Raw genomic sequence first — 12,119 nt, 5'->3', positions numbered from 1 at the left:
CCCGTCAAAACATTTGGATTCATAAACGTAAACTCAGTATCCTAGCCAAAAACTGTTGGCAGTTTTTTCCCCACTAACTCCAAAGCTGTATACACTGTCAACACATATAAACTTAATGTGAAATATTTGACACCTATTGCTTCTTTATAGTACTGTAATTCCCTGCTTTTTTATGTGCAAATAATAGAGAGAAGAAATTCTTAAAGCTACATCAGGGATGGGTGTTATAGATGAAGTGAGGCTGCCAATCTGAAAATCTTAACAAGTAATAAACCATAACTCTCACATCATACACATCATTCCTGTATATAGATATAATTGTGTTTTGCTAAAAAAAAATGTGCTCAAGTTTTGGTTAATTCAGCAAAGTCAATACCTGAAAAATCTGAGCACTCAATCACATTAATGCAAAAATCATGTGAAACTCAAGTATGGCCATAAATACATCCTGTTCATTCACTTGCAAAATAGCTATCCAAACAGACATATTAAAGTGAAAGTTACTGAACAAGAAAAAGATACGAAGAGGAAATGGTAAGCAAATTAATAACATCTCGCAGTAGACAACAGCATCATATTGGCCACCCTTAAGCTACAGTATATGATTAAGTAATGTTTGACCACTAAGGAGCAGAGAGATTCCAAAGGAGACTTACAGACACACACTCTTACCAGCTTATCAAGTGCTAACGGCTAATGTCCGTTCTGTTCTGAATCCAGAAGACACACCGCAACATGAAAAACTAAATAGAGATGTGTCTTTGGCAACTTAACAAGTACAATTTTCACTCTTTTGAGCTCAGATTCCACAGTTAAACAGGTTCTGCAAGATACTCAGTTTTCTTCAACACCCACTTAATTACTGTGGCTTTTTTCCAGAAAGTATACATTCCCTACCACTTGTGCACACATACTCTTCTATACAAACACCTTCTTACACTTTGATCTCACTATTATACTGGTTACATTAAATACAATGAAATATGGTTCGTAGGATGCAAGATATTCTTACTTATCATGCCCCCACCAAAGTGGCTTTTAACAGGACAGAAACAAAGAAATTGCTGTTTTGTTGTTTGTGCATTTATGAACACATAAAATAATAAAATAAAAAAACCTGTCTGCTCAATGCAAGCGAGTGGTTGATGGCATAAGTTTTTGTTTGTAAAAGAAAAAGAAAAAAAAAAGACAATTCCAGGTAAAATGCCAAATCATATAAACAAAAGCAAAATGGCTGTCACAAATGTACCTTCCCGTCTAAATCAGCTTCCCAACCCAGCGCTGTTCACTCACAATTTAGAGAGGTCCAACAGCCCGATACTCAAGTCTCGGTCTCGGTTTGTATTTGTGAATGACTCGTTCTGTGGTGTGTGTCTTTGTGCTACTGGGTCTGCTTCCTGAACAAGAGTCTGCCACTGAGCTGTAGCTCTCACTTGTTCTTCAGCTCAAAGGTGGTGTTATTATGGACCCCACTGCTTTTCTTGGCAGAGACTCGCCTGACTCTGACTCTGATTGGTTGCCTTTGTTGGTTGGTGTAGGAATATTAGGGTAAGCCAATCAGAAGCAGCGCAAGGTGAATATTTTATTTCCCCAGCATTGCGGAGGCATGACGTGCCCCACCAGTCCCACTCCTCATGCCTAAACATAACAAACCCAAGGCTAAGAGTACTAGCCAGTCAGAGGCAGAGGAGGGTGTTTGATGACTTTTCACAGTTAGACCAGATAAGATTACACTTGTGTAATGTTATGTGTTTGTGTGTTTCTGCAATGGGTGTGTCTATTTTCTCTTTCTGTGATTCTTTTTTTGACTTGAATGTTCCTGCGCATGCAAAACGCTACAGTAGTTCATTTTAATGAGCTGGTAGATGCATGTAAAACTGCAAAAGAACAATAACTGCTTGTTTAGACTTTTCACTGTTGGACGAGATAAGATTGCACTTGTGTAATGTTCTGTTGTGACTCCCCCTTAGAAGCCATATGTTCGTACTGTTGGAGCAGCTTCTTATATTTCATCATCAATGTTATCAATTAATTAACAAAACAGTGTGTGAGTGTATGAGAGAGCCCACTGTTGCTGTAAATTACTTGGCCTCTGTGTTTAATTAGTGTGCCTTTTGTTTAATTTCAGGCTCCTTTTTATGAGATATCCTGCAGAGGCCTATGGCTGCTCCTGCTCCTGCTCCTGTGTGCATGTGTTTGTGTGTTTCTGCAATGGGAGTGGCTATTCTCTCTTTCTGTCATTCTTTATTTGACTTGCTGAATTAGGATTTGTCTCTCAGAGAAGACACAGATACACAAAGAGCTGATAGCTGGAGTTTGTTGTTGTCCCGGACAAGCATGGATTTCATGGATTTGTTTTTCATCTCTCTTGGCACTGTGGTTGCTCTCTACTATGGAGTGAAACTGCTGCTTTTCAGTAGGATGCTTTTTCCAAAACTGTGGTTTCCACTTTCAGAGTCCTTTTTCACCTCTATGGGAGAGTGGGCAGGTGAGCAGGCATTTGCATGTGTGTGTGTGTGTGTGTGTGTGTGTGTGTGTGTGTGTGTGTGTGTGTGTGTGTGTGTGTGTGTGTGCATTTATTGTAATCTATGTCAGACCCACAGTAGGTCATATTGTGGCTAATAAATGCAAGGACTTTGATGGATGGGTCAATTAAGATATGAGCCACAGTCATAACAAGCGATTTAATACGTTTTGTGATAAGACACAATTGATATGCTTGTCAGTGCACGTGTCAGAATGTGCCTGTGCAATACAGCAGTTCACTTGACAGAGCTGATAGATGCATGTAGAAAAACAGGTAGTAAAACTGTGAAAGAACAATAACAGCTTGTTTAGACTTGTCACTGTTAGACAAGATAAGATTGCACTTGTGTAATGTTTTTGTTGGGACTCTCCCTTTGAAGCTGTTAGGGCAGCTTCTAATGTTTCATCATCAATGTTATGTATGAATTAACAAAACATAATGGAGCTCAAATGATTTCTTTTACTCGAATATCACAGAACATTCAGTCTGCAAAATGCTCGCTGCCAATGTGGTTATAGTTTAAGAATAATATTTGAATGACCCGGGAGGCAAACTGTTGTCACTGGTCGGTATGATCTCGCCTGCTCTCTGAGAACATTTTGCCATCAAGTGCCTTTCGGGTAGGTTGACAGATGATAAGAAAGGCAACACTGCCTTCTCTAGAGCTGCTGCAGGCAATCATATGAACTAGAGGACAGTGTCAGGGCGTTTTAGCCTAAATACAACTGGGGGCACACAGTCAGCTCTGGCTTGCCCCTCAGACTGTCTCCCAGTAATTACGCACAAACATTCCTCAGCAGGTCCCAGAGCAGTCTCATCAACTTACAAGCAACCCTTTGGCATCTTCTGAAGAGGTTATTCATTCTCCCACAGCACTAAAAGAAACCTAATAAAAAAGCGCAGAAGTGGGTCGATCAGTCTTTTCTTTCCAAGTCCACTTTCATTCCATTCCAGCACAGGACATCACACACAGCCATCAGAACAGCATGTTCCAGGCTGCAGAAACCCTGTCCCTCTGTGTTCATTTGCATTTGCAGAGTTTGTGTCTCCTCCAGAGTCTTTTCAATCTCAAGTGGCCTCAGGTCAAAGTGGCCATTGTACTACTACTATGGTCAATTAAAGACAACGCATATGTGAAATGAAAGTTCACAGTATGTATGCATATGTGTGTGTCTTTGCCTTTGATTGAATAGTATGTGTATTTGAGGACAGTGCATAGGTGCTTGTGTCAGGAATACTTATTTAGAGGTCTTTATAATGATTTGTAATCAATATTCCTAAATTTACCATAGTCACACTGAAATATCAATTAACGAAAGAGGTGTCATTAGGATTATATATACGTGTATACTGTGTATATACGCCCATCAGTAACAATGTGTATCTATACTTCTCTCTACAGTAATGCTTTTCCCTTTTTTAAGTTTAAGTTATAAAGGCCAATATTTGAATCATTTTACATTTTCTGTCTATACTGCCTCCCAGAAATAGTATATCAAAAACACATTGCAATAGAGGACAATGTATTTTTTGCCTAGCTTTGTTTGGCTAAATGTTGAAGTTTTCCTCTGCTGTCTTCTCTCAATTTCAGGAAATCAAAATGTGCACTGAAACTGAAAGATTCTGTCAATCTAGCTCTATCATCTCACTGCGAATCAGGACACAACATGCCACTTTAGCCGAAGGCACAAATAAAACAGCCAAGAAACCCTTCCCTTTGTGTTGTCCTCATTAAAGATAGAATCTCAGCGCTTCAATGGCAATCATGGTGTAGTGAAGCAAAAACAACAAATGCTGTTGACATATCAATGTCTTAAATTGGCATCAAAATAAAAATAACCTCTGTGACATGAACAAAATAGAGATATCACAATCCATTGAAACCTACACTATTTGAAACTAGAAAAGAGAACGATGGGGTTTTTTGTTTAACTGACGTCAGGGCAAGTTATTCCATTTCTCAGAACTAATCTGCATAAAGAACGATGCACAAGAGTCTTGGTCTGAATGCAGATTATTGTTTTCTATGTGTTTATTTCATTTACCCAGTTTGACACCGAATAATCCCTATATTATATAACCCAATACTATATAACTATTTGAAAATTGATCATTTATTATTTTCTGTGAAACAATATCTACAGGAGCATTTGACTGTGAGTGTTTTTCTAACTTTTATTGGTCTTATCTTTGTTTTTGATGAGACTAATAATGCAATTATTTGCCGTTTGTTTTGGTTATTGTTAAACACAGCAAGCCTGATGTTCTCTACAAATGGAATCCATTAAACAGGTAAAATTGGGATGCCCATTGCTTGGACCGACACCTCTAGATCGCATTAAGACAAGAAGAAATTGTCTGGTTGTTGAGCAGCTCTGATAGTCTGACTTCAATAACATTTAATGGCGGGTAAATTGAGATATTTTAGCATCTAAGCTAACGACATGTCAAAAGAATTTCTTGGATATCCGACTTTAAAGATACATACACCCATTTTAAACGCTTATGTAAGTATGGATTGATAGCAGCATGTGTTGCTATTGGATTTCCTCCAGTTGGACATGCTTCTGGGATGGATCCTGGTCAGATTTGGGGATTTGATCCAGGTTAAGAAGAAGCATTACTCTCCTTACTCAAATCTGTCCTCTTTTTGAAAGTCTGATGTCCTCACCCTGACGATAATAGTGAGTCATCTACAAACATTACCTAGAGATACTTGAGCTCCTTCACATGTAACAGTATTGGCTATAACATTTTGCATCAGAGTAATTATTACTTAGTACCTCATTTCATAAAATGTTAGTAAATGTCTAATGAATATTATGCAATTCAACTTTAAATTAGGTAATTGTATCTGATATTCGGTCAATGAAAATTGTAAACTGCAATTTTGTTGTTCTGTCCTTAAATGCAACATCTATTGCTTGACTGTCCATCCGGGGAGAGGGATCCCTCCTCTGTGGCTCTTCCTGAGGTTTCTTTAATTTTCCCCCCCCCTTTTGAACGGGTGTTTTTTTATAGAGGGAAGTTTTTCTTTACTCGGGTCTAAGGAGAGAGGATTTACATTCACTATGCAGATTGTGAAGCCCACTGAGAAAGTGATTGTGATTTTGGGCTACATGAATAAAATTTATGATTTGATTTGACATACAAAACAAATGTTTCATATTTTGACAGTTAAGTCAGAATAAATTAATCAGAAAATGTAGACAGGAAACGATATTATCATAAAACTGAATAAAATGGGACCAAGTACTGAGCCATGCGAGACCCCAGATTACACTCGCCAAGAGAAAATCAAACCATTCTGTTGAACGTGTATATCAATACAATTCCACTCCAATGAAATAATCTGTGTGGTGTCACAGTCAGCACAATGACTACACTGATGTAACCCTCGCAAAAATACTTTTTACTACTGTGCGAACAGTGAACAGGCGAAGGGTGTGGGCGAGTGAAATAAAACACAAAACAGAACAATTGTTAGCTAACTACTCCCAGTACTCCAGTGCTTATTTGCAGCTGTTTGGCAGCTAACCCTCAAATATTTTTTGGAATAAACAAGTAACGTGGGACACTGTCATTATGAAGGAATTTTGGATCAAGGCGAGTGTTTCTGCAACAAATACACACATACTTGTTGTTATGGTCAAGTAACGGAGATATTAAGCAGTGGTTCACCCAAATAACAGCTCACTAGCCTTCAACAGTAAGAGAGTTGGCAAAAGTTTTTCTTTGCAATTTTGTCAAGTCTATCTTGGTCTATCTATCTGATAGGTAGAGAGCAGTGAATGCAGAAAGATTCTGCAGGGTTCTAGGTGCTATATCGTAGGCAGCTGGACTTGTTTCAGTTTCTTAGGGACGTTTCACCTCTCATCCAAGAGGCTTCTTCAGTTCGAAACAACTGGAGGGGAGTTGCAGGCTTTTAAACTCTGTGTGCGAGTGCCCTTACAGAGTTGTTAAGGCAACTTGTGAGTCGTTGACCCAACCGGCCTTCATGTGGGACGCTAGGACTAGGTGAGCCCAGGTGTGAATGGTTGTTAAGCTGTCTGGGGAGAGAATTCAGTACTGCATTGTAGGTGGGTGATAAGTAGTGTTGTAGGCCACCTCCTCTGTCATTCCAGTTTGACTTGGATTCTTTTACTCCTCTTTCAAACCATCTGTCTTCTCTGGCCAAGATGTTAACATTGTTGTCCTCAAAGGAATGATGTTTCTCCTTCAGATGTAAGTGGACAGCAAAGTCTTCACCTGACGAGTTGGCCCTCCTGTGTTGTACCATTCACTTCTGGAGAGGTTGTTTTGTTTCCCCAATGTACAAATCTGTGCAGTCGTGGCTGCATTGAACTACATTACGCTGCTTATGCCTGGGTGTTATGTCCTTAGGGTGGACAAGTTTCTGCCTCAGTGTGTTGCTGGGTTTGAAGTGAATCGGGATATGATGTTTATTGAAGATCCTCCTGAGTTTCTCTGATGTTCCCACAACATAAGGAATGACAAAATTGTTAAGTTTTTCCATCTCTTCCTCTCCGTCTGCTCTGGATCTTTTAGAAGTTTTGACAAAGGTTCAGTTTGGGTAGCCACAGGTTTTAAGTGCTCCCTGATGTGCCTCTGTTCCTTCTCCTTCCCCTCCGTCTTTGTGGGCACGGTCTCAGCCTGATGGTTTAGGGTTCTAATGACCTCGAGCTTGTGCTCCAGTGGGTGGTGAGAGTCGAACAGCAAGTTTTGATCTGTGTGTTATCTCACGATATAGCACTTACCGTGACCTGGATGACTGAGAGCTTAATGACATTCTGTTGGGTTGTTGATGTGAATGCAGAACACAGCATGAATACAATTTCTGAAAGGTTTTGTAGCCTCGAGTAATGTGACACTTTTGTCATTTGGCATAATACGACAGCGAGTACACAATCTTTGTAAGGAGCATTCAGTTTGTTTAAGCAACTGGAAACATGGAATGGATCTGAATGGCTGCTTGTATTTCTGCAGTTGCTAGTCTTGCATCACTCATTCGGCCTACTAACATGCTGACAAGAGCCAAAACCAATCCATGCTGATGCATCCGAAACCTTCTTTGCTTTACTTCATCTTAAAGAGCTGTCCTAGAAAAGCTGGCCTCATCAAATATCAATTCCCATCCCTTTGTGCCCGCAAAAAGTGAGGAGAAAAGCCTGTGATCTTTGTAATCTGGGTCAGGGGGCAATGGGAGAGTTGGGAACCATTGGAAACAAGCAGTTCTTGTTTTTTTCTCAGCAAATTCTTTATCAGAACTGGGGAACATGCTGTATCAGTACAGTCCGTTAGAACAGGATGGGTTGGGTTCAGTGTAAACAAAAACAAACACAAACACAGTCCTGGGATTTCTCTGACAGCAGAGGAAGGGAGATGACGTAGTGCATCTTCGACTCAAAGAGCCCCCAGTGTTTTGAATGAAAACTGCATGAGAGTTTGACGAGTGATTGAAGTCATTAATAACACTTGCATCCCTATTTTAGTGGTGACCGGTGCTTCAGAAGGCATAGGAAGAGCGTATGCATTTGTGGTAAGTGATTGTTTGATTAGCAATGCTCATTTGCTTGTATGAAAAACATTTCTGTACTTAAACTGGATAAAAGTGAATACATTTTCAAAGATAAGACAAATTCTGTCTCTGCATTTTGCACATTTTTCATTTCTCCTACCCTCCTTTACTGCATTGTTGTGATCCTCAGCTGGCGGAGCAAGGAATGAACGTGGTGATCATGAGCAGAACCAAAGTAACACTGGACCAGGTGGCCAAGGAAATAGGTAAAAACTTGCTTTCTATATTTACATATTTTATTGTGTATGCTTTTGGATTACATCTACAAATGTGCAATGTATTGCTGACCCCACATTTTCATTCATCATAGGTGATACCACAGGGCGGAGGGTGAAAGTGATAGTAACCGACTTCATAAAGGAAAATGTCTTCAGCGAAATCGAGGATGAACTTAAGGACCTCAACATTGGGGTTTTAGGTTGGATTATTTTTTTGTTTTTTTAATCCTTCAATGTGATGTTTGAAGACACCGAACTCAAGCAAACGGTCATTGTTCCTCTAATATACAATATGCTGATTAAATTCTCCTGTTTGAAATTGGATCTTCTTTCTTTTCTGCCCCAGTCAATAATGTAGGCATGCTGCCCAGCCTCATCCCCTGCAAATTCCTCGAGTCTGCAGAGCTGGACCAGGTCTGTGCCCCGTAGAGTTTCCTTGAAGAGAAACACAAGTTGTTTTACTTTCACTGTTACTCACCAAAATGCATTCCCTTCCTCATAAAACATTTGCAAAGACGAGTTTTGCAAATTTCTTTGCATGTTGCCGACACCCGTAGATCAGTGTGCATGAGACAAACAAAACGATGAATCAGCCACTGAAAAGCAGCTCCAGAGTGCTTCTAGAGGTCAATAACTCCTCAACCTTTAACCATTAACCCACTGTACAGTCTGTATCCTTTTGCTTTCTGTAGAGGGTCTCACAGACAATCAAAATGTTCACTTTCTTAATTTTTTCAGGAAGTTTTAAAATGTATTTTAAACCTTATTATGTATTTATGTTTTCAGACAATTACAAAGGTAATAAACTGTAATGTGAAAACCATGGCGAAGGTAAGAATGTATATATGCCGTCGTATCAGTTCTGAGTGATATGTGTGTACAAATAAAAACAGAGAATCCATCACTTACTCACTTTACAAACAACATTTTAGTCCTCAGGACAAGTTCATACAGTCTTTTATCTACGTGAACTTTGTCTGATGAAGGTCTGAGGACTGTTTTGGACAGTGTGAGGCATTATTTGTTTTGAACTCTGTCTATGAACTCTGTCCAACCTTACATTTGTCTCACATTTGAACTTTTTTCCTTTTTTCTCCAGATGTGCAAAATAGTCCTTCCAGGCATGGACAACAGGTTTCATACCCATGTTTTATTCATTAGATGTAATGTGTAATAAGAAAATATGAAACATGCTGATTTACTTTCAGTTTCTGGCCCCAAATCTGAGACAATAATTGTTTTCTGCCTCTACAGGAGAAAAGGGGTGATTGTGAATATTTCATCTGGAGTTGCTTCTATTCCATTCCCTCTGTACACCCTGTATGCTGCATCTAAAGTAAGTCCAGCATCATCAGCACACCTCTGAAATCACATCATATGATCACGCATGCTCTTATTTGTGTTCCTATAGGTGTTTGTGGAAAGATTTTCTCAAGGTCTTCAAGCTGAATACAAAGACAGAGGGATTGTTATACAGGTACTCTGACATAGTAAATGAAATTAGTTACTCATAACTTAGAGATGAGTTATTTCTTTATATGTCACAACTTTGTCTCTATTTGTCTTGTTTTCTCAGGCAGTTTCTCCCTTTGGCGTCTCCACTCGAATGACAGCTTACCAACAAACCAACATGGTGACTCCGTCCCCGGAAGACTTTGTCAAATACTCCCTGCAGTACCTCAGAGCTGGAGACAAAACACATGGCAGTGTCTGCCACACACTTCTGGTAAGACTCAGTGGCACAACACATCTGATAGTGCTGAATAATGCCAAGCAACATGGCAGCAGACTGACTAACCCTTCCCTTGTGATTATGTGTGTGTGTGTGTGTGTGTGTGTGTGTGCATACAGGGTTTGTTACTGCAGACTATCCCTCTCAAGGTTCTGTATGCAGAGTCGATGCTACGCAGCCTGCAAGACTATGTCAAGCACAACGCAGCACAGAGGAAGTGCAGCTTTTGAAAATGGTAGGAATTAATTAGCAGGAACGGCAAAGTGTAGATATTTGCATTGAATATTTCAAACTGTACATAAAAACTAGTATCATTATTAGTGACTGTGTAGTAGTACTTTTGTTTATATATTGTGTTACATTGTGGGTAAGCCACCCTCAGGAAAGCACTATTAGTCATGGCCATTGTCAATGCATAGAGGGACTGATACATCAGTTTTTTGTTGTTAATGGTAATTTTTTACATTGTCATAGAGGTGTTAATTACTGTGAATCATATGTATGTAAATACGGAGGACCTACAATTTAGAAATACCTCTCAATACAACAACAAAACACAAGCTAACTACAACCTCAGCGATAAACATATGATTAAATTCACACATTTCCTGTTTCAGTGTCGCCAAAACTGAACATAACTGAATGAGTGGTACAATTTATCACAAAGCCGTTGTATTGAATAGCAATAGATTGTGCAAGCGTACTTAAAGCAACATTATGTGACGTTATTAACTTAAAATAACAGCGACAGTTTCAGCGACTTGTAATAAGGTGAATGGTGCTGCAATGGCTGATCATTTGTATTTTTTCACTATGTAACTTCAGTGAGAGGGTAGGATCACAAAATTTACATACATGTTTACTTCAACATACAAGCTTTCAACACATGACGTTGTTATGACGTAATGAGTTTGATCCCTACATTACGTCTAACAAACTGTTATAGACCTGGGATTTGTATTTACCAAAGTGGTGTTGCACTCAGAAACTGTGGGGGGCGCCAAATCACACAAAATTCCAATTTCTACATACTGGTGCTTAAATAAGTAGGCACTGAGTCTTATTTATTTGCAGTTAGGGGCATCAAGATCCCAAGGGAGCACAGTTTCAACTCTGTTGTAGTAAGGTGCAAGTTTCCCTCAAAAAAAAAAATTCATGTCATTTTTGAAATCCATTTAGAGGTGCGCTATGTAGTTTTGAGGAAGAAATTTAAAGAGGAGAGGACAATTTTCACTTAATGATTTTCATGACTAAATACACTGAATAAGAAAACTGTCATCAACGCGCAACACCATTTCATACTGTTGCACACTGTTTATATTAGCTGGATCCTTCTAACCAGCTGCCTTTCTAGGGTCAAACAGTGTTCTGAGGAGTTGATTCATCGGCTTGTTCACATGGAAATATATCAAATAACAATTTTTCTGAGTTTGTATTATTACCTCCCTGATATTGTAACTGTGAACTCTGAGATTTAATTTTTTCCCGAGACAACATAGTGCACCTTCAATTGTAAGAGCTCACATTAATAGCCTACTCTTTTTTGATATAATGTTGTTTATGCTCCTTTGTGTATTTGTGTATATTTCATCTGTATATTCCAATGTAAATGTAAGTTAATAGGAAATATAAGTTATAATGCAACTGCTGTTACTCATGAAATATTTTTGATGCTGGTAAACCATATTTTTTTCACTGATGGTAAATGCTGAGTTTTGTTCTGTTTTTCGTTTGTTTTTGGGTTTTTTTGGAGATACGAAGAGGCTGTAGCATGTCTTGATAAAAGTCATGCACTAACCACACGCACATCAGATTAAAAACCAGAAAATCCATCTTGCTTTTAAACTATCATTTTTACCCATGAACGGACCCAACATGCAGCACACAGACTCAGTGGAAACATTTTAAAAAGTTGATTGGAAAACTTCAACTTCAGATATAGCAAAGGAATGGTGGCACGGAGAGCAATCTTAAACCAGATGTGTTAATGGAGAAGATCCAGAGGTTGGCAGGTTGAAGGCAGGTTGGTGACTATGTGAATGGCACCAGGGAGTGGGCAGGTAG

At 39.1% G+C, this 12,119-nt stretch overlaps 1 protein-coding gene across 1 annotated transcript; it reads left to right on the top strand.

The window, feature by feature from the left end:
* The first annotated feature begins 2,293 nt into the window (after nt 1–2,293).
* Nucleotides 2,294–11,887, top strand: hsd17b3 (hydroxysteroid (17-beta) dehydrogenase 3). Its single transcript, XM_084359889.1, has 11 exons — nt 2,294–2,488; nt 8,020–8,066; nt 8,236–8,311; nt 8,416–8,523; nt 8,670–8,737; nt 9,110–9,154; nt 9,423–9,457; nt 9,578–9,659; nt 9,735–9,800; nt 9,900–10,049; nt 10,175–11,887. The coding sequence occupies exons 1-11, from the start codon at nt 2,338–2,340 to the stop codon at nt 10,283–10,285; spliced, it is 939 nt and encodes a 312-aa protein (XP_084216015.1). The 5' UTR covers nt 2,294–2,337; the 3' UTR covers nt 10,286–11,887.
* Nucleotides 11,888–12,119: the final 232 nt, after the last annotated feature.

This window comes from Pagrus pagrus (genome assembly GCF_965226575.1).
Source record: "Pagrus pagrus genome assembly, chromosome: 8".
Classification (NCBI taxonomy): Eukaryota; Metazoa; Chordata; class Actinopteri; order Spariformes; family Sparidae; genus Pagrus; species Pagrus pagrus.
This window is presented reverse-complemented; position numbering and strand designations above follow the sequence as displayed.

Coding starts and splice junctions, on each gene's coding strand:
- hsd17b3 (XM_084359889.1), top strand. CDS start 2,338: ATGGATTTCATGGATTTGTTTTTCATCTCTCTTGGCACTGTGGTTGCT. Junction 8,067..8,235: donor GAAGAGCGTATGCATTTGTG/GTAAGTGATTGT, acceptor TGTGATCCTCAG/CTGGCGGAGCAAGGAATGAA. Junction 9,458..9,577: donor CTTCCAGGCATGGACAACAG/GTTTCATACCCA, acceptor CTGCCTCTACAG/GAGAAAAGGGGTGATTGTGA.